Source organism: Leucopleurus acutus, assembly GCF_964270905.1.
Source record: "Leucopleurus acutus genome assembly, chromosome: 14".
NCBI classification, from domain to species: Eukaryota; Metazoa; Chordata; class Mammalia; order Artiodactyla; family Delphinidae; genus Leucopleurus; species Leucopleurus acutus.
In genome coordinates, this window is record NC_139156.1 from 16,688,716 (window position 1) to 16,707,300 (window position 18,585).

Sequence of the window (18,585 nt, forward strand, 5' to 3'; positions counted from 1 at the left end):
TCATATGGTAATACTGTGTTTAACTTTTTAAGAAACCGCTATACTGTTTCCGCAGTGGCTACACCACTTTACATTCCCACCAGCAATAAATGAGGGTTCTGATTTTTCCACATCCTCACCAATACTTGTTATTTTCCTTTTTTTTTTTTTGCGGTACGCGGGCCTCTCACTGTTGTGGCCTCTCCCATTGCGGAGCACAGGCTCCGGACGCGCAGGCTCAGCGGCCATGGCTCACGGGCCCAGCCGCTCCGCGGCATGTGGGATCCTCCCGAACCGGGGCACGAACGCGCGTTCCCCGCATCGGCAGGCGGGCTCTCAACCACTGCGCCACCGGGGAAGCCCTCCATTTTTAAAAGGTTCTAGGCATCCTAGCAAGTATGAGGCGGTGCCACTCAGTCCTTTGTAGTCACAGGAATCTCATCCTTGCTTTAGACACAAGCTGTGCGACGCTGTCCCAGGATCGGCAGCTTCCCTGTGGCTTTGCTTTAATCTGAAGCTCAGGGTGAGGAGGAATGGCTCTAACGGGAAAATTCAGAGGCCAAAGGAGAGGCACCAGCCAGTGGTCCCCGTGGGTGGTTTCCTTCTCGAGGGCCTGGATGAAGCTGTTCACAGGACCGCAGCGATGAGCCAGGAGGCACTGTGAAGAGGAGCTGGCCTCGACCCTTTATGTGCAAAGGAGGAAGCTCAGGCCCAGCAGGGTGACATTGCTCCTGTAAGGACGCGAGTGGATTGGGCCAGGGAGGAATTCAAGGCCGGGTCGCCTCCCTGTGAGGCTGATCACCTGTGCCTGGCTCAGAGCCACCTGTGCAGACCTCTGTCCAGTTAACTGGAGACTGGACTGCAGCTTCATGCGGCGAGCAGGGCCGGGGCAGGGCAGAGAGGAGAGTCCCGTTTGTAGACCCTGGGAATTTCCATTTTTATCTGGGGAGCGTTTGATAAGAATTCAGATCCCTGGGCCCCACTTGCAGGTTGTGCTCCCATGGGCCTGGAGTGGGCCCAGAACATGCATTTTCAATCAGCCCCCAGCTCACTCTGCCGTTGGCCACACTTCCATTTTACCTCTCAGGCCTGAAGCTCCTGGCCAAGGAGACAGGTGAGTCTATCTTTGCTCCCGTGCAAATTGTTGAATCTCTTTGTGCCTCGTTTCCCCAGTGATAAAAGAAAGAATTCCCTTACCCAACCTGACGTTTGATTCAGGGGGATTTGTCTGCTCAGGGAGAGCACAGCATCTGCAGTGGCTTACTCTTCAGGTGAGCACTTAGTGAGAAGTATTGGTGCGGATGGCTCATCCCAGGACTTGTGGGGAGGGGGCTGAAGGATTGGTGGTGAGACCATCCAGGATAAGGAGACTGGATAAAAACAAACACTCATTTCTGGATGTGATCATGCACTTCAGAACCCTTTGAAAAGGCAGGTGTACAAAAAAAGAAACAGAAGGGCCTGTGGGGGTGGAGTCTGAGGCCCACCACGTGGGCACAAGCCCCATATTCACCTCCTTGGCCAGTCGGTTCTCAGGAAAGTAACTTCCCCATTGATGGGAACCAACGCCACCCCTGAAGCTGTCTTTACTTCTGTGCTTTCTCTGTTGTGGGACATGAACCGCTGCTGGTACCCAAGCTGATTTGGGTGGTGCCTGGCCAGGGAGAGCCATCACATCAAAACACAGCGTGAGAGAGTCATTCCCTTCTCAGTTTTACTGTCATCTCTTCCAAGCCCATCACAAAGACAGACTGGGGTGGCCCTGGTAAGTCCCTCCCCTCTACCTCTTGTTCCTAACAAGGAGAAAGCAGGCGTCAGCTCTGCGTTTTAGCGTGACAGCTGCAGCCGGTTAGAATTCAATGGCATTGTTTCATCTTCTTTGATTTTCCCATTTATAGTAGTGATGGTTTCCTTTAAAAATATATCTATCTAGGTAGTCAAAAAGTGAGTCTGTTCAACAAAAGTATTAAGAAACTAGTCTGGGCTTTGGCAAAATTTCTGAAGATGGATTCATTCATGACTAAAGTTTTGAAAGCACTGAGCTAGTGGGTTTCCATCTAGCAAGACTTGATCCTTCTGGTGTTGGAAAGAAAAGCTCCGGGGACTGTTGAAGGAGCCTCCAGATGGGAGTGGCTTTTCCTCCTGCCTGAAACTGGAGTCTGAGGCCACCGTCCCCCTGGACACCTTCCATTCCACATTGAGAGTCCCAGTCGTTTCGGGGTAGTGCCCGGCATGGCAACCTCTAACACAGTGGTTATGAGCACGGAACTGGCATCAGGCAGACCTGGGTTTGAATCCCAGCTCTGTAGCCTCGCAGGCGGGCCATTTGCACAGATTACTTAATTTCTGTAAAGCTTAGTTTCTTATCTGTAAAATGAGGATAACAGTGGTCCTTAACTCATAGGGCTGTTGGGAAGCTTTACATGAGATAATAAGCACACAATACCTGACATATGGTAAAGATTTGATAAACTTAATAAATACTTGCGCTATGATTATGATTAGCCACTGTTGTCAATGAGTTTGAATTTTTTTTTTCAAATTATTAAGTGATTGAGGGGAGCTCACTCAGCACAAACTCTTCCTCGAATTTGTTCATCAGGTCACAAGCACGTCACACCAACCCCCTCCCCTCATTTTTCCTGGGATCTTTGCCGAGTCCTAAGCCAGGAAACCTTGTTATATTAATTATGACGAAAAAGCATGTTTTATTTAAAATCCCGGCTGCCGAATATTCTGCCATGCTGTTTCTCTGTGACAGCAGAATTGCTTTTGCATTTAGGAAACTCTAATGAATTGAAAATATAAATATATCTGTGCCTACATACACATGCGATTTCCTGAGACCTGATTTCCCTAAATACCAGTGTACACCGCCAAAGCTAATGAGATGGACTTGTGCTTAGGACCAGGTTTCTTAAAAATCTATAAGAACATGCAGTGCAATTCCGTCCCTCTCTTTTCCAGAAGACTCTGAATGGGTTACAGCAAGAGGAAGTGATGTCTCCTAGGCCTGAAAGAGGCTCTGACATTCCAGAGCATCGACACTTTGAAAAAGGTGGTTCGTGTTATCCCATCCATGGCCTTGTTTGGTCCTGGGGGCCAGGTAGATTTGGATGCTTGAATTAATCAGACACTGAGCCCTGCTACCTGACCATCCAAAATTGGCTCTAATACCTCAGCGTCCACAGTGTTGCTAAACAATAACCCGACAAGCAGGCTCTCTCTCCATTTCTTTCTCTTTCTGCCTCTCTCTTTCCAAGGTAGAATGAGGTAGATAATGTTCACCTGTCAAGCAGAGAGGGTGTCAGAAGAGAGGGTGCTGGGGCCTGTGGGATCTGGGAGGCTTCAGCTTCTAATATAAGCTTCTAATTCAGCTTCTAATAAGCAATAGTTCCTTCTCCCCTTTGTGCCATGCAAGAATGGGAGCCTGTGTCACTAGAACGCCTGATTTTCAAGAAAAGCTGGGGATCTGTATTGTTATGTGAAATGTTCTGATTCTCAGATGTCACCAGGCAATTGAAAGGAAATGAAAATACTCTTCAGGCTGAACTCCTACCCACCAAATAAAACTCGGGCTGTGAGCAGGATGTACCCCAAGCTACCAATTTGCAACCTCTGATCTGTGCAGACATTTTTGTGACTCTCTATCTAGGAGGATTCTGGAGTTCTAGAGTTCTTGGACTCTAAACTCTAGGGTTTAAAAAGCTTAGAAATGGGAGCAAACATGCATTTTAATTGTAAGGCCGCTGTTGCGCATGGGCTGAGATAAGCAGGGCGGGCCCGACAAGCTTGTCCTCTGGCTTATGACCCTAGAAGAGGTCAAACTACATTATGGCTGAGGCCAGTGGCACCTCAAATCACCCTAAGAACCGCAGCAAGAAGAGATGTCCAAGCCCTGGGGATGGGGCACATACAGCTGAGCGGGCCTCCTGTGATGGACAAGGAATTGGACGGAGCTGGGTCTTTGTCCTGGCTGGGAAGTTAGTTCAACGTCTTTGGGCTTGTTTCTCCTTCAAAAAATGGGAATAACAGGGGCTTCCCTGGTGGCGCAGTGGTTGAGAATCTGCCTGCCAATGCAGGGGACACGGGTTCGAGCCCTGGTCTGGGAAGATCCCACATGCCACGGAGCGACTGGGCCCGTGAGCCACAACTACTGAGCCTGCGCGTCTGGAGCCTGTGCTCCGCAACAAGAGAGGCCGCAACAGTGAGAGGCCCGCGCACCACGATGAAGAGTGGCCCCCTCTTGCCACAACTAGAGAAAGCCCTTGCGCAGAAACGAAGACCCAACACAGCCAAAAATAAATAAATTAAAAAAAAAATGGGAATAACAATACAAGACTGTGCTGGGGACAGGTGTTCAAAACTGACAGGTAAGGAAAACAAATCTAGACCAGACCAGGAAGGCACTACGAAGGATTCCCTGGAATCCATGACAACTATATTGGACTGCACTTTTTTGGATCGTGGATATCTGAATGAAAACCTAAGTTAAAGACGAGCCTACAGAGAAGTCTTCATAATTTTTGTTGCATGATCTGAGCTCATGGGAGGGTCTCCAGGCACCTTTCCAATGGGCAGCAATCAGAGACCCTTTGCTTTAAAGTTTCAGAGGCACATGGAATCTGTTATACTCCACCCAGGAAAGAGGCCCCTGGTCTAAGAGCCTCCCATCCCTACAGGAAGGACAATGCCCTGAAGCTATATGGACCAAAGAAATCTCGTCCTTAGCCAGGCCCCAGGCAAGAGACCTTATCCAGACAGATGGACACCAGCCATAGTCTAGGACTCAGCTCTGCCACCTCCCAGCTCTGTGACCTGAGGACACATTACCCAGCTCCTGATCTGTAAACTGAGATCAGTAACAGTACCTATTTCTTAGGGTCCTTCTGGAGGACCCAAAGACCAAGGCGTCAAAAGCACAGAGCCTGGCACACAGGATTTTTCATCAAATGGTAGCAGTTGGTTATTATTTTTAGCTACATGGGGCAGGAGAGGCCACCCTGTACATCGGGCTATGTGGCCCCTTCCTTCCTGATGTTGCCTCAAACTCTCTAGACATCTGAGTGAACTGGCCACTTTCCCCTGGATGTCTGTGTACTGGCCTATGGGACACAAGCTGCGCTGCCGACCACCTGTCTGGCACACATCTGGAGTAAGAAAACATTCCAAAGCCCTGAATCCCCTGTTTGGAATTGACTAATCTCATTGCCTAAAGGCTATCTCTCGTATTTTCTCTTTTATCCATTATTGACTTATATTTTCATCGCTAACCCTAAAATTTCACTGGGGCTTGCAAAAAAGGGATTTGGGGCGAGCATTACCTTTTGGTGAATTTCAAACAGACTGCATCCACTCTCTTCCTTGCCTGCAAACTTTAGGATCTAATTCTTTCTGACTGGTACTTTCGCCGGGTCCCTTGTGAACCTCTGATAGTTTCCATCGCTTTTCTCTAGACTTGCGGTATTTCTGCAGGATCTTGGCCCCAGACATCCAACAACAATCAGTGATGTAGGGGGTTTGATAACAACCGGTCATTGTAGCCACACACCACACACACACACACACACACACACACACACACACACACACACACACACACGTCATCTCTGGAAAAGAAAACTCTTCCAGAGGTGAGTCATTGCCAGCTTAATATGGAACTAAGGTAGATGTCTGAGTACAATTGACCAAAAGGGGAGGAGAAGCTGTTGTTTTTAAAGCGTGCTAATCAGAAAACCTGGAATTTAATCTGCTGCCTGCAGGAAAATCTCTATGGAGTGAAATGGAAAATAAGATACAAAGGTATTTAATGAGATAAATAGGTTATGACTGTTATTTCAGTTCTCACCCCTTTCTTGTTCTCTGTTCAAACCCCCTCCACTCCAACAAAGGGGCGCATTCTCTGATTTTTATAGAGAACTCGTATTCACTTTGGAAATCTTAAGGGAAAAGGGCTAACATTTATTGAAAGCCACATACATTGCCCCATTTAATCGGTCTCGACCCTTCCCAAATCTGGGGGAGATTATCACTAGGTTTGCAGTAGAGGAAGCTGAGGCTCACAGAGATGATGTTACTTGTTACTTGTTCCACAGCTAGAAGGCGGCAAAGCTGAGATTCAAACCCTGGCTCCCAAGCCCACACTCACGCCTCCAACCCAACCAAGAGGTGCGAGGTCTGGTGAAGGCCCTCTCTCACATGTCCACAGAGACCCAGCTAACACTCTTGGACCACAACAGCACACAGCAGGAGCCGACACCTCCACAACTCACCTGCTCCCGGATGTCTTGAGTCCCCCACGTGAGAATCCCTGATGTCCCTTTCCTTCCATTCTCACCATGACCTTCCTGGGGCCCCTGCTCCTCTCTGACCAATTCACTACAGCCACGGTTACAGGGTGATGGGAGAAAAAGTGCTGCCCACAAAGCTTCTCTCCAAATCTAATCCATCTAAGTGAACCTGTTGCCAGCAGGATTCTCCTCTAGAGCCAAAGCACAGGGATGCTTACCCTAGTGTCACCTGAAACAGCTGGAGGACGTGGTAGGTGTGTTGGCATGTACAGAGAGAGAGCTTGTAGCTTTCGGCAGCTTCCCAGAGGGATCTCTGAGATCCACGCCAGATCACAACACACTGCCTTAGCAGAACTTCTTGCTCTGATCTTCTTAGTTGGAAGGTGTTCATGGAGACTCTGCTCCAAGAGGGCTCACGTCAATTGCATGGCTTCATGGAACTGGCCCCTTAACAGCAACCAACATGCCAGGCCTGCATGAGCCCTTGAAATCAGGGCATATTCCACCTGGCGGCACCAGCCTTTCACGACTAAAGTTTCTCATCACTCCTGGCCCAGCTGGTTTGGTCCTCCTAATAACCTCAGAGTCTCTCAACTACAGATGTTTGAAAAGAACACTTACCCCGAAGGCTGTCTTTCCCGCCAGAAACATTAACAGCAGAACATGGAGATCAGACATTCTGGCAAACATCTTTGTAGTGTAAGAACTCTTGTTTTGCTCTAAAAACAATTTCTTTTGTTGTCTGTGCCTTGAGGGGGGAAAGTGTCACAGTCTCCAAGGATTCAGGAACAAATGAAGAGGATGCAAATTATTAACTAGGCATCAAATACTGTTTAATGTTTTGCAAACCAACTATCTTGATTAAACAAATGGTAACTTTGGGGCTGGGCTGAGCCATGGGGGTGGTTTGTTTTCTGGAGAGAAAGCAGCAAAGTGCCCCTGGCTCCCGGGGTTGGGGGTGAGGGGGTAGCTGCTGAGTGTTCAGCGCAGAAGGCCCGATGGTTCCCTGGCATCCCAGCCACAAGGTGCGAGCCCTGCCACAGGCCTCTGACATTGCCGATTTGAACAGAATGTTAATAGAGTTCGGATTCACCAAATCTCAAACAGAATTAAGGCATGGATGGGCTCCTAATAACATCACGCTTTATATTCATGAAAAATAAATTAAAGGAGGCAAAACTGCTATTGACAAACATTGATTCTGGGCCCTTTGAAGCATGGCCCATGGTTGCTTGTTGGCTTCAAAAGTTTTCTTTTAAATTTCATTACATAAGGTTTTAACTTTTTAATTAGTTTTTTTTTTCTCCTTTCATTGGAGTCTTTCTTTGATCAAGAGCAGGAAAAAAACCCAGGGTGTTCATATTCGGGGCCAATTGTTTCCTACGTTCCTTTTATAGCTGCCCTGGTTACAGGTAGCAATGTGTAGAGCAACAGTTACCTGTGAAGTGTGGGTGCTCGTGGATACAGCTGATCTCTTTAATAAGCATCACTGTGAGCTCCCGTCAACACCTCACTGCCCGCAATAATCTATGCAAGGGCTCCAGGAATCCTCTCACCTGAGTCCTAAATCCAGGTTCTGAAACCCTGCTGCCGACTGAGGCGGGTGCTCACCTGGGCCTCCTGTTCGCCCATTTGCCATCCCTACTCGGCACGTGTACTTGGACTCCTCAGTGGCTGCTTCTACCTTTAGAAGCCAGGTTGCTGGTCATGAAGGGCCCCAAAGGTACCAGCCCAGGAGAAGGCCAGAGTCAGTGCCCCAGCCACCAGATAGACAACCCTTGAAGGACAAACCAAGTCCTGCCACTTTAGCTCCTAAATTACCCCCAATCTGTCCTTTGTTCTCCATTTTTTTTTTGTCTCCACCCTCATTTAGGCAGCCGTCAACTCACTGTTGGTCCACATCCATCTGATCCCTATAATACGGGCACACTTTTCTGGAAAAGTTCTTCTCTAACCTTCCTCTATTCTTCCCCTTATCCTTATTCCACCCCTAACTCTGTTCCTAACTCTAACCCTGATCACTCTTTAGCAAGTTCATTTAGACAGCCACCTAGTTAATCCATCTTTCGGATTTCAATCCAAACATTGCTTCCTCAGAAGCCCTGCCTGAGTTTTTCCTTCATGGCACTCATCAGGGTTGTAACTGCATACCTGCATAGCTCTTCCATTAATATCTGTTTCCCCACTGCCCCCGATGGACCAAAAGCTCATGAGGTGGGCGCTCTGTTTTGCTCACCATTGAATTCTTGGCAGGGATGCCCGGCACGTGGCTGGCTCATGATAGGTGTTCAATAAATACATCGTGAATGAATGAGCAAAGGAATAACCACTGTCTCACAGTGATAGTTGGATACTTTGTAACCTGGGCGCCTTAGATAGCATAGCCAACTCGATGCGAAAAGGAAAACTGGGTATGGAAAGCTAAAGTATTTGTGCACTTGTAAACTCCCTTCAATTTATTCATGAACACTACATGAATATTGCTTGATTATCCACTGATGATCTGCTGTGAGCCTGGCATTGGCAACACCAGGATGGAGGAGGTGGACGTGAACTTTGCTCTTAAGGAACAGGCATTCTGGTCGAGGGGGAGTTAGGCGGACCATGAAAGAGTAAAGAAGTTAATTTTAGTTAGTGATAAGTCTGAAAAAGAATGAAGCAAGGTGATGGAACAGAAATCCTTGTGAGTGGGAGGCTTCCGTAGACTAGGAGGTGACGAAAGTGGGGATAGTGATTAAGTGGGTCCTTGGTGGGGCGCTGACACCATTGCTGGTTATCTGGTCATAGAGCAAGGGTCACAGAGACAGCGTGCACGAAGATGTTGCTATTTTCCAGATTCAAAGCTGGAGCCCTCGTAGCATCTGCTCAGGCTGTAAAAAGTGGAAATGGAAATTCCAGGCAGGTCAAATCACTGAATCAGCCATGTGACTTAGGCATCTCTTTTAGCTTCCAAAGTCTTGTGTGAACTAGGGACTGTCTAACTTTGTGGAGAGATTCCCAGAAAACAAACCAGAAGCTTTTCTTCCTGCGTGAACAGGAAGTGACCCAGTGAGTTTGTTGTTCTCCTTTAGAATCCGGATTCATTTCCCTGACGTGTAATCTTCCCTCTATCTCTAGCAAAAAGTGAACACTTGTGCTCTTTGTGTAGTAGCCACAGGTCTCTCACATATTGTCTTATGTCCCTAAAGTTTTATTATCATGACAATGTGCAATTGAATAAACGTCTGCACGTAGCCCGAAAAGAGAGAATTCTCTAAAAGATGCTTAATCCTTTTAATTTGGAAGGACAAAAGACTAGTTTATCATGTGATATGGTTTTATCTGGGGAGTTAGAACAAACCTACCTGGAATCTCTGTTTTTTAAATCCAAACACGGAGACTTCAGCCCTCACCCCAGCGGGGGTTTCAGATGTGATCAAGTCAATCTATTCTCTTGAGCTCTGGGAGAACTTTTCTCATGTGTAGGGTTACATGCTGCAGGAGAGAGACTCTGTCCTGCCTCAGGAGGCCTTGGGACTCAGGTTCTCTAGCAGGCTGATTCTTCCACCCTAAGGGAAGACTCTCTCACAATGTCCTTGCTGGAGACCCAGCCTTTGATGTACTGGGTCACATGACATCTGTTGGGCCTGGACCAATCTGCTTCATGTTTATTGCTTATAACATGTTACAGAAAAACTCGAATGAACTTTTTGGCCAACCCAATAACAACAGTCCTCTTCTTGCTAGGCCTTCCGTACGGGAAGGTAGCAGAGGGGAGGGCCTAGGAACAGCAGCCCAGACTCAGAACTGACCTGGGGTGAGCCCCGGCTCCACCACATCCCTGCTGTGGATAGCTGGCCAATCGTTTACTCTCTCTGAGTCTTGGTTTCCTTGTCTGCAAAATAGAGATGCTGTGGTTCCCACTTCATGGCGTTACCTCGAGGTGTATGTGAGAACATAAAGGTAAGGGGCTAAGTACAGCAGCTGGTGTGGAGCAGACTTTGCAAAACACACTGGCTTTGGTATCAGGGATCGTATTTCCTGAGCCCCCAGACCCTCACAGATGAAAGGACCTGTGTTCAGCGAGTCTAATCTCCAATCCAGGAACGGAATGACTGCCTTCTTGGGGGGACCCTTGCCTCACTTGTTCTCTCTAGAACAGGGGTCAACAGACTTCTGAAAGTGCCAGGTAATAAAAATTTTAGTTTTTTTCTGGCCCTCCAGTGTATGTTGTGAGTCCTCAATCCTGCCATTTTAACACAAAAGCAGCCACAGCTAGTACATTGGGCACTCCATATCCACGCTTCTGCATCCGCAGATTCAACTAACCACGGATCAAAACTATTTTTTGAAAAGTTCTAGAAAGTTCCAAAGAGCAAAACTTGAATCTGCTGCATGCTGGCAACTATTTACGTAGCATTTACAACTATTTATATAGCATTTACTTTGTATTAGATATTATAAGTAATCTAGAGATGATTTAGAGTACACAGGAGGATGTGGTGTAGGCTTTATGCAAATACGACACCATTTTATACAAGATACTTGACCATCCATGGATCGTGGTATCTGCGGAGGGTCCTAGAACCAATGCTCCCCAGACACTGAGAGATGACAGTACTTATGCCAATGGCCTTGGCTATGTTCCAATAAAACCGTATTTGCAGAAAGAGGGCCATAGTTTGTGGATCACTACTCAAGGAGAGAGAGCTGCAGATGTAGCCAGAGCATCGTGCAACTTGAGGGGCCCTGGAAAACAATGGAGACACATTGGGGAACATGGGAGGAGCCCCTGGGCTGATGATGTTGCTGCCCTCAGAGTGTTTACCCAGAAACTATGCCCTCCAAACCCCAGAATCATCAGAACTTCCTTGTGTGGTGGGGGGACTAAAGATCTTTCGTCATTCTTTCTACAAGGATTTATTGAGCACCTACTACGTGCCAGACGGTGCTGTTGGGAATACAGATGACAGACTAGGTGCCAGCCTCATGGAGTTACCTTCCCATGATGATCCTCACTCAGAGTCACGTGGCTGGTCTTTGGCTAAATTGTTCAAGCCATCCCTAATCAGAGATGACATCATTGTAGGGACATGTCACTGCTCCTTCCCGTTGTTCCCAGGGACCTCTGCCTGAGCCATTCACTTCCAGGGGCACCCTCTTTTGGGGCGAAGGGGAGATGGCTTGTTAACTTGGCGTGGGGCAGTAACCTTTCCCCAGTCTACCTCACACACACCCCCCACCAGCCCAGCATGGTTCAGTGTGCTCAGATCCATTGTACCACACGCCCCAGTCTCTGACCTGGAAGATACTAGGGTGCCCCAGCATTTACGGAGCAGCTTCTGTGTTCCAGGTGCTTTGACAATTCTGAGCTCATACAGACTTTGCAACGACCCTGAAAGGTGATTTGGCTCATTTAACAGATAAAGAAACTCAGAGGCTCAGAGAGGTTAAGTAAATTGCCCAAGGTCACAGAGCTTGAGACAGAGCCAGGTTGAAGCTCTTCCTACTCTACTGCATGGACTCGAGAGCCTTGGGGTGGTGGTTTTGCCCTTTACCCCAAGCCACCTAAGAACTTATTGAAGGAAACAACTTGTCTAAAAGCAAAGATTGCCCATTGCCTGACCAATTTCCCTGTTCTCGTCTTCCTTACTATCACTTATTCTTAGGGGTGGCAATGTGCCCAGTGTTTACAGAAATCGTGTCCTCCAGCAACAGCAGCCACTTGTTTTAGGCTGGGTTTCCTGGGAAACAGAGATGCTGAGATTTGTGGGTGGGAAGTTTGTTGGGTAGTACTCTCAGGACCAACACCCATGAGGGAGGGAGGGAAGCAGGGAGGGAGGGAAGTTGGTATTCTCAGGACCAACACCCATCAGGGAGGGAGGGAAGGAAGGCAGTCACAACAGACGCCCATTTCACGGAATGTTCTGGAGCCGGGATGGCCTTCAGTGTTGTCCTGCCATGAGACAAGGGGGGCTGGGACTTTGTACTGGGACCACCTTGTCACTGATTAGGGACTCTGCCTGTGAAAGAGGTGTGAGTTTGGGCAAGGTAACTCTGGTTAAGAGGAACGCTCAGAGAGGAACGCAGCTGAGAGCCCCTAACAGCCAACACCTGGCCACTGAGAAAAAGAGGGCTTCATTTGTGAAGAGGGGATCTGGTGACACACCCCAGAACATCCTCTCCAACTGTTAACTGGGAATTTACCCCACATCCCTTAGTTCAAATATCCAATTCAGGAAACCTGAATGACGTAGCAAGGTTTTGAATGAACATTCATAGTCAATACTTGGTCTAATCAGAGATGGCTGGAGCCACAAATGTGGCCAGACTGCTCCAGGTCCATGGCGCAGACAGTGACAGATGTTTAGCTGAGGTAATCAATATCAAGGAGAAAATCAGAATGCTATTATGAGAATCATAAACTCGACATAGTTGTTAAGCAAGCCAAGCTACAAATTTATAGCTAAGCTTCCTGCTGGCCAGAGGAAATCGAAAACCCTGATCGTTTGGCATGATTTTCATTATATTTAAGTCAATTTTATAAGAAAAATAAAGATTTTTTTCCAATGACCAATTCCAGGTCAATTTTCGTCTTTTAAACACCTTATGATCTGATGAGCACAAGTTGGCGTTGAGTAAACAGGAGGGGGAGCCTCGCGGACACACTGGGGATCCTGAATTCCACATGGGACCTCAGCATCATCCGTGAAGGGTCTCTGTCTCTCAGGCCGAGTCAGGAGTCTGGATGAACCTATGACATAGATTTGCTTCTTTTTCTCAGAAGCAGGTGTTGAGTCTCTAGCACATAGTAGATGCTCAAGAAATGCCATCTGGAGGATGGGAAGAATCAACAGCCTCTTCCAATCCTCTCCATCTTAGAAAATGGCACCAGTATACACATGGCTTTTCAAGTTGGAAACCTGGAAATCATCATTTGACTCTTCCTCTCCTTCCCCAAACCCAAATTATCAGCGTGTTTCCACCTCCAGAATGCATCTCAGATCCTTCTAGCACCTTCCACCCTAGTCCAGGCCCACGTGACATCCTGCCTAATCTCTTGCAATAACTCCTTCACTGCTCTGCCTGTTTTCACTCCTGCCTGCTCTTAAATCCATTCTCCACCGTATGATAGCGTTATTGTCGAAAAGCCTAATTTTTATGTCATGCCCCAGCCTAAAACTCTCTGATACCTTCCTTTTGCACTTAGAATGAAATCTCAAATTCTAATGGAGACCCCGTTTGATCTGGTCTCATTGTGGGTTCTTCTCAGATACGCAGTATTCTCTGTAAGACCAGAGACCTCGTCTCTTGCGTTTACTGCCCTAACTTATCCCCTAGCCCAGGGCCTGGCATGGAGTGTCAGTATTTATTTGTTGGCTGAATGGATGAACAGATGCTTGGTTGGTTGGATAAATGGATGGATGAAGGGACAGTGGGCAGCCATGTTTGATCAGACGCCAGAAGCCTCTCTTCCGGCAAAGGGCTCAGCACAGATTCAGAGCTGTCTCCCTCTTGCCAAATTGATCCCTGGTCTTCGGTCATTGGTAGCTCTGGCTCCTGTGATCTATGAAGTCTGGAAAAATATAAGAACCACTGATGCAAAACAACTGTGTAACCTCCCAACACAACGCAGCCCAATGTGAATTAAACACCTCAGGATCTTCACACGATAATTGATGTGACAAGATGTGCTTCTTTCCTTTCCTTGGTCCTTCAGGGCAGCTTCAGTCTTCCCTCTTTCATTTTGAACTTCCTCTGTTCAGTGGTTGTCTATGGCAGAGAGTGTATTTTTCCCCCCCAATCTCTCCCATTCCATCAGTTCTACAGAAACACAAGATCCCCCTTGGATCTCCAGTCTCACAAAGAGCTATCACCTGGGTTGTGTGAGGCTTCTTGTTCTAAGTGTGTGTTTGATTTATTAAACATTTTTGAATAAAGTTCTACATACGTTTTACATGTTGGAAAGTTTCCCCTCCCTTCAATATAATAGAAAATCTGAAAGAGAGGAGGGATCTTGAGATTTAGGTGTCCCTTTCTGTCTAGACTTGTGGGTATTCTGAATAGAAGGTGCAGTGAAATTTTCAAAAGCCTTTTCTCTTTTGGGGAAGGCAGACCTCTGAGCATTTCTCTAAAATGTACATTTTCTAGACACTGCCTGACATTGACATCTTTCCTAAGCACATTTTCTTGCTGCCTCTGTGGTGCAGTGGCAAGAGCCAGGGTTGGAATCAGAAAGAGCCAGTGGCAAAGCTGTTTACTTGCTGTGTGAGCTCGGGCAAGTTGCTTAACCTCTCTGAGCTTGTCTTAAATATGTGTTTTGTGTTAAATGAGAATATATATGTGAAAGTGCCTAGCACACAGCATGCACTGGATTTGTGTTCATTTATCTTTCTCCCTTTTTCCATTCCATTTCTTCGTTTATTTGTAATTTATTATGGAAACTGTACATCTTTCTCCAAATTGGCATGATAGTCAATGAAGCAAGTTTTTATAAAAGGAGCTAGACAGAATTGGAAACAACAACACACACACACACCTATGTGATTTGTCTTCCTGAATCGTGCATTCTTTCATTCATTTTAGGAGACTCCATTGAGTGCCTGGCGCTATGGCAGCCTAAGATGCCTAAGAGACTTCTGTCTCCATTGAGAAAAGACCAAGTAGGCCAATCTGCAGACATCTAGGAAAACAGGTCCTTGCGGAGGCCAATTCTGAGCCGTGGAGATTGGAGGAAAGCATACTAGAAAAATGATAGGTGCAAAGTGGGTTCCATTAGTCATTACAGGATAGCTCTCAGCTAACACATACTTAATCACCCACTCCAACCTCAGGCCACTCATAAAGCCAGTTGCCATATGGGTGACTCCTATCTATCACCAACACATATTTCTTGTGTGTCCAGCACTGGGCTTGCTCTGTGGATGGAGGTTGGAGGACAGACCCCCATAGGCTCACTTTCAAGGTCCTCACACCCCATCTGGGGAAATATTCCTTAACTTTTCTCTGTGACTCAGTTTCCTCATCCACCCTAAACACCCACTTTAAGCTCCAGCCACAGCCCTGCCCGATGCCTTCATTTATTTACAATTGTGGTTCCCCTGCCAGAGAAAAGTCTTTTCCCACCTCTGGTGCCTGGAGAATTCCACCCTTTTCTCTCTTATTTATTTTTTTTTTTTGCGGTACGCAGGCCTCTCACTGCTGTGGCCTCTCCCGCCGCGGAGCACAGGCTCCGGACGCGCAGGCTCAGCGGCCATGGCTCACGGGCCCAGCCGCTCCGCAGCATATGGGATCCTCCCGGACCGGGGCACGAACCCGTGTCCCCTGCATCGGCAGGCGGACTCTCAACCACTGCGCTACCAGGGAAGCCCCCACCCTTTTCTCTTTTAAAAGGCTCAACAGTCCTCCTGGGAGAAGTTTCTTCCCCTAGAAGTTGCAGTCTGCTTTCTACCCTGAAGACTCCTATGGCATTTTGAAGTTTATGACCTTAAGACCCTGGTGTGTTACTCTTGGGAACACTTTGGGGCTGAGCCTATGATTCTCTCATTTTGGGATTTGCAGCACATGGGACACAGTAGGTGCTCAATAATTGTTTTCTGAATGAAGTGAATGTGTATATGTCACCTTAGAGGCGTGTGAGCTAACAAGGATCTTGGAAGAGGGAAAAGGAAGGCAAGAGAGAGGTGAAGGCAGGCTTAGAGACCAGCAGTGGCGCCCGCCCTTGGGAAACGCTACATCCCCATATCTAGTCTGAGTCTATTCATACGTTATTCTTGACTCCCGTCTCTGGAGTTGAGTAAATGGAAGCAGCAGCAACAACAAATAAATAAATAAGGGAGCATTTGTCAATGGGCCCCTGGGAACTGGTTCTTTCAGAAACAGGCTGCTCTTGCCTGTCAGTTCTCATCCTCCTGCCAGCTCTGGCTTCAGCCCGACCCCTCCCACTGGCTCTTATACAGATGTCTGCTACAAGCCCATCTTGAGGGCGTTCACGTGCAGGAACAGTGGAGCTCGAGTTCAGGGTTTAGATCCCAGTACGTTCATTTTCTGGCCCAGTGATCTGATACTGGCCAGATGGGACCAATAAGGCCAATCGAATCAGGTAATACACGTGAAGGTCTTTGCACAGTTCCTTGCATGTAGTAAGCATTCAATAAATGCAGCTATTATTTTCTTGGGCTGCCTTAGAGCAAGAAATTCAACAACCACAAATGAATGCACATATGACAAGAGGAAATTATTAATGTACTTTATATAACATCCTGTTGGTTCTTTTCTGAGGCTGGCATTCTTCATTTGATTCCTCTGCTTGATAATGTGTACCCAAGGAAATCACAATAACAATCATTATACATCTGAATTCGTTTCTAGAAAAAAAATCATACATTTTCTAAAAACAAACTCATTTTGTGGTTGGATTTGGGACTTGGTGATCACATTGAGGCCAACAGACCACAGCAGTCTCTGGGTCTCTGGGTCTCTTTCTAGGTAGTTTTTTCCAGCCTTTTCTCACAAAACCGGTTCTCTGATATGTTCTTCTATCTTTGAAACATTTACACTGGAGGTGGCACCAATCCCAGAAACGGACACACTTACACAGAGAGCTATCAAATTTTCCTGGATTTTGAGAAATCAGTGATTCCTCAATGATATTTGGATCAATTAGTGAATTCTTCATTTTACACACAAGCAGTGGCATACTGGAGCTGACTCACACTGGCTCACAAGAGCTGACTGTCCACATCTCTTCCCAACTCTGCATTCAATGACATCACATGGTAGCTTAAAATCCACCACGTGGGAATAGATCACAGAAGTTGGCAAATGCAAGGAATTCCCCAGTGGTCCAGTGGTTAGGACTCGCACTTTCATTACGGAGGGCCCAGGTTCGTTCCCTGGTCAGGGAACTAAGATCCCACAAGCCGTGTGGTGCAGCCAAAAAATTTTTTTAATTTTTAAAAAGAAAAAGAAAAGAAGTTGGCAAGTGCTATAGATCAGGGCTTCTCCCTCACCCTCGAGAGCCAGCTACTAAACATTTACCAGCACACCATGCATCCAATGGAAATGTGAAACAGAGAGATCAAGTGACTCTCTCAAAGTCACACAGCACAGTAGTTTAGAAGAGAAATTGTTAAGAAGGACTTTTTAGAACACTTAAGACTTAAATTGGGCTTCTAAGATAGATGGATAGGATAGGACAGTATAGGATAGGATAGCATAGAATAGAAAGACAAAATAATGGCTCCCAAACATGCCCATGCCCTAATCCCTCAGAACTTGTGAATACATTACCTTATATCGCAAAAGGGACTTTGCAGATGTGATTAAGGGTTTGGACCTTGAGATGCTAAGATTATTTTGGACTATTGGGTTTGCCCAATTTCTTGAAGACATGAGTACTTAAAAGAAGAGAACTTTTCCTGGCTGGGTCAGAGATATGAGATAGAAGAAAAAGGAGAGATTCAAAGTGCGAAGGGAGTTCCCTGGTGGCCAGTGGTTAGGATTCTGGTCTTCACTGCCATGGCCCAGGTTCAGTCCTTGGTGGGGGAACTAAGATCCCGAAAGCTGCAGGCAGTGGCCAAAAAAAAAAAAAAAAAAAATCCCCAGAGTGTGAGAGAGGCCAGATGTTTAAGATGGAGATATGGGTGGCCTCTAAAAGCTGAGAAATGGTCCTCAGCTGATAGCCAGCAAAAGAATGGGGATCAGCAAGGAATGTAGCCCATCTGACACCTTGAGACCCTCTGAGACCCACGTCGGGTATCTGACCTACAGAACTACAAAGGAATACATTTGTGTCGTTTAAGCCACTAAGTATGGTAAATTGTTATGGCAGCAACAGAAAACTAAGAGTGAGGCTAACGTTTAGTTGCTAAAGGAAACAGGGAAAGCATGGATGCAGTGGAAATGCCTAAGCAAAGGCTCGGAGGCAGGAGGGGCAAAGCATTTCAAGGAACCGAGAGTAAACTACTTGTCTGCATGGAGGCTTCCAGTGGAATCAGAGTGGAAGTAACTTTGGGAGGGCAGGTCAGGGGCTCTGTGTGGCCCCATGGGAACTACTGGCAAGTGGCAAAGACAGAAGCACCGGCGGCAACAGGCTAATGAGACTGGGGCTACTAATGTAGATGCCTGCAAGGGCCGGGCAGGTAATTTGAGATGAGTAGAATGGGTGACATGTAAGGAAAACAGCCAGAGGATGGTGATGGATGGTAATTAACACTCAGCTTCAGGGTGGTGGGCAATGGGGGTGGTGGAGACTGGGTGAGCTGCGGATAGCCCCACCCAGTGTCAGCATCCTAGCTCTGCAGGAATGTGGGCTTGAGAGTTAGCTTTTTCAAGA

At 47.0% G+C, this 18,585-nt stretch overlaps 1 protein-coding gene and 1 long non-coding RNA gene across 2 annotated transcripts in view; one reads left to right on the plus strand and one right to left on the minus strand.

Annotated features, from left to right (window-relative positions):
• Nucleotides 1-7,047, minus strand: part of HABP2 (hyaluronan binding protein 2) — a 36,579-nt gene extending 29,532 nt beyond the window's left edge. The window contains exon 1 of the mRNA XM_082854860.1: nucleotides 6,891-7,047. Within this exon, the coding sequence (XP_082710986.1) occupies nucleotides 6,891-6,959 (69 nt within the window). The 5' untranslated portion in view covers nucleotides 6,960-7,047. The remainder of the gene's footprint in view (nucleotides 1-6,890) is intronic.
• Nucleotides 1-18,585, plus strand: part of LOC309971397 — a 1,020,865-nt gene that overhangs the window by 321,718 nt on the left and 680,562 nt on the right. The window lies entirely within an intron of this gene.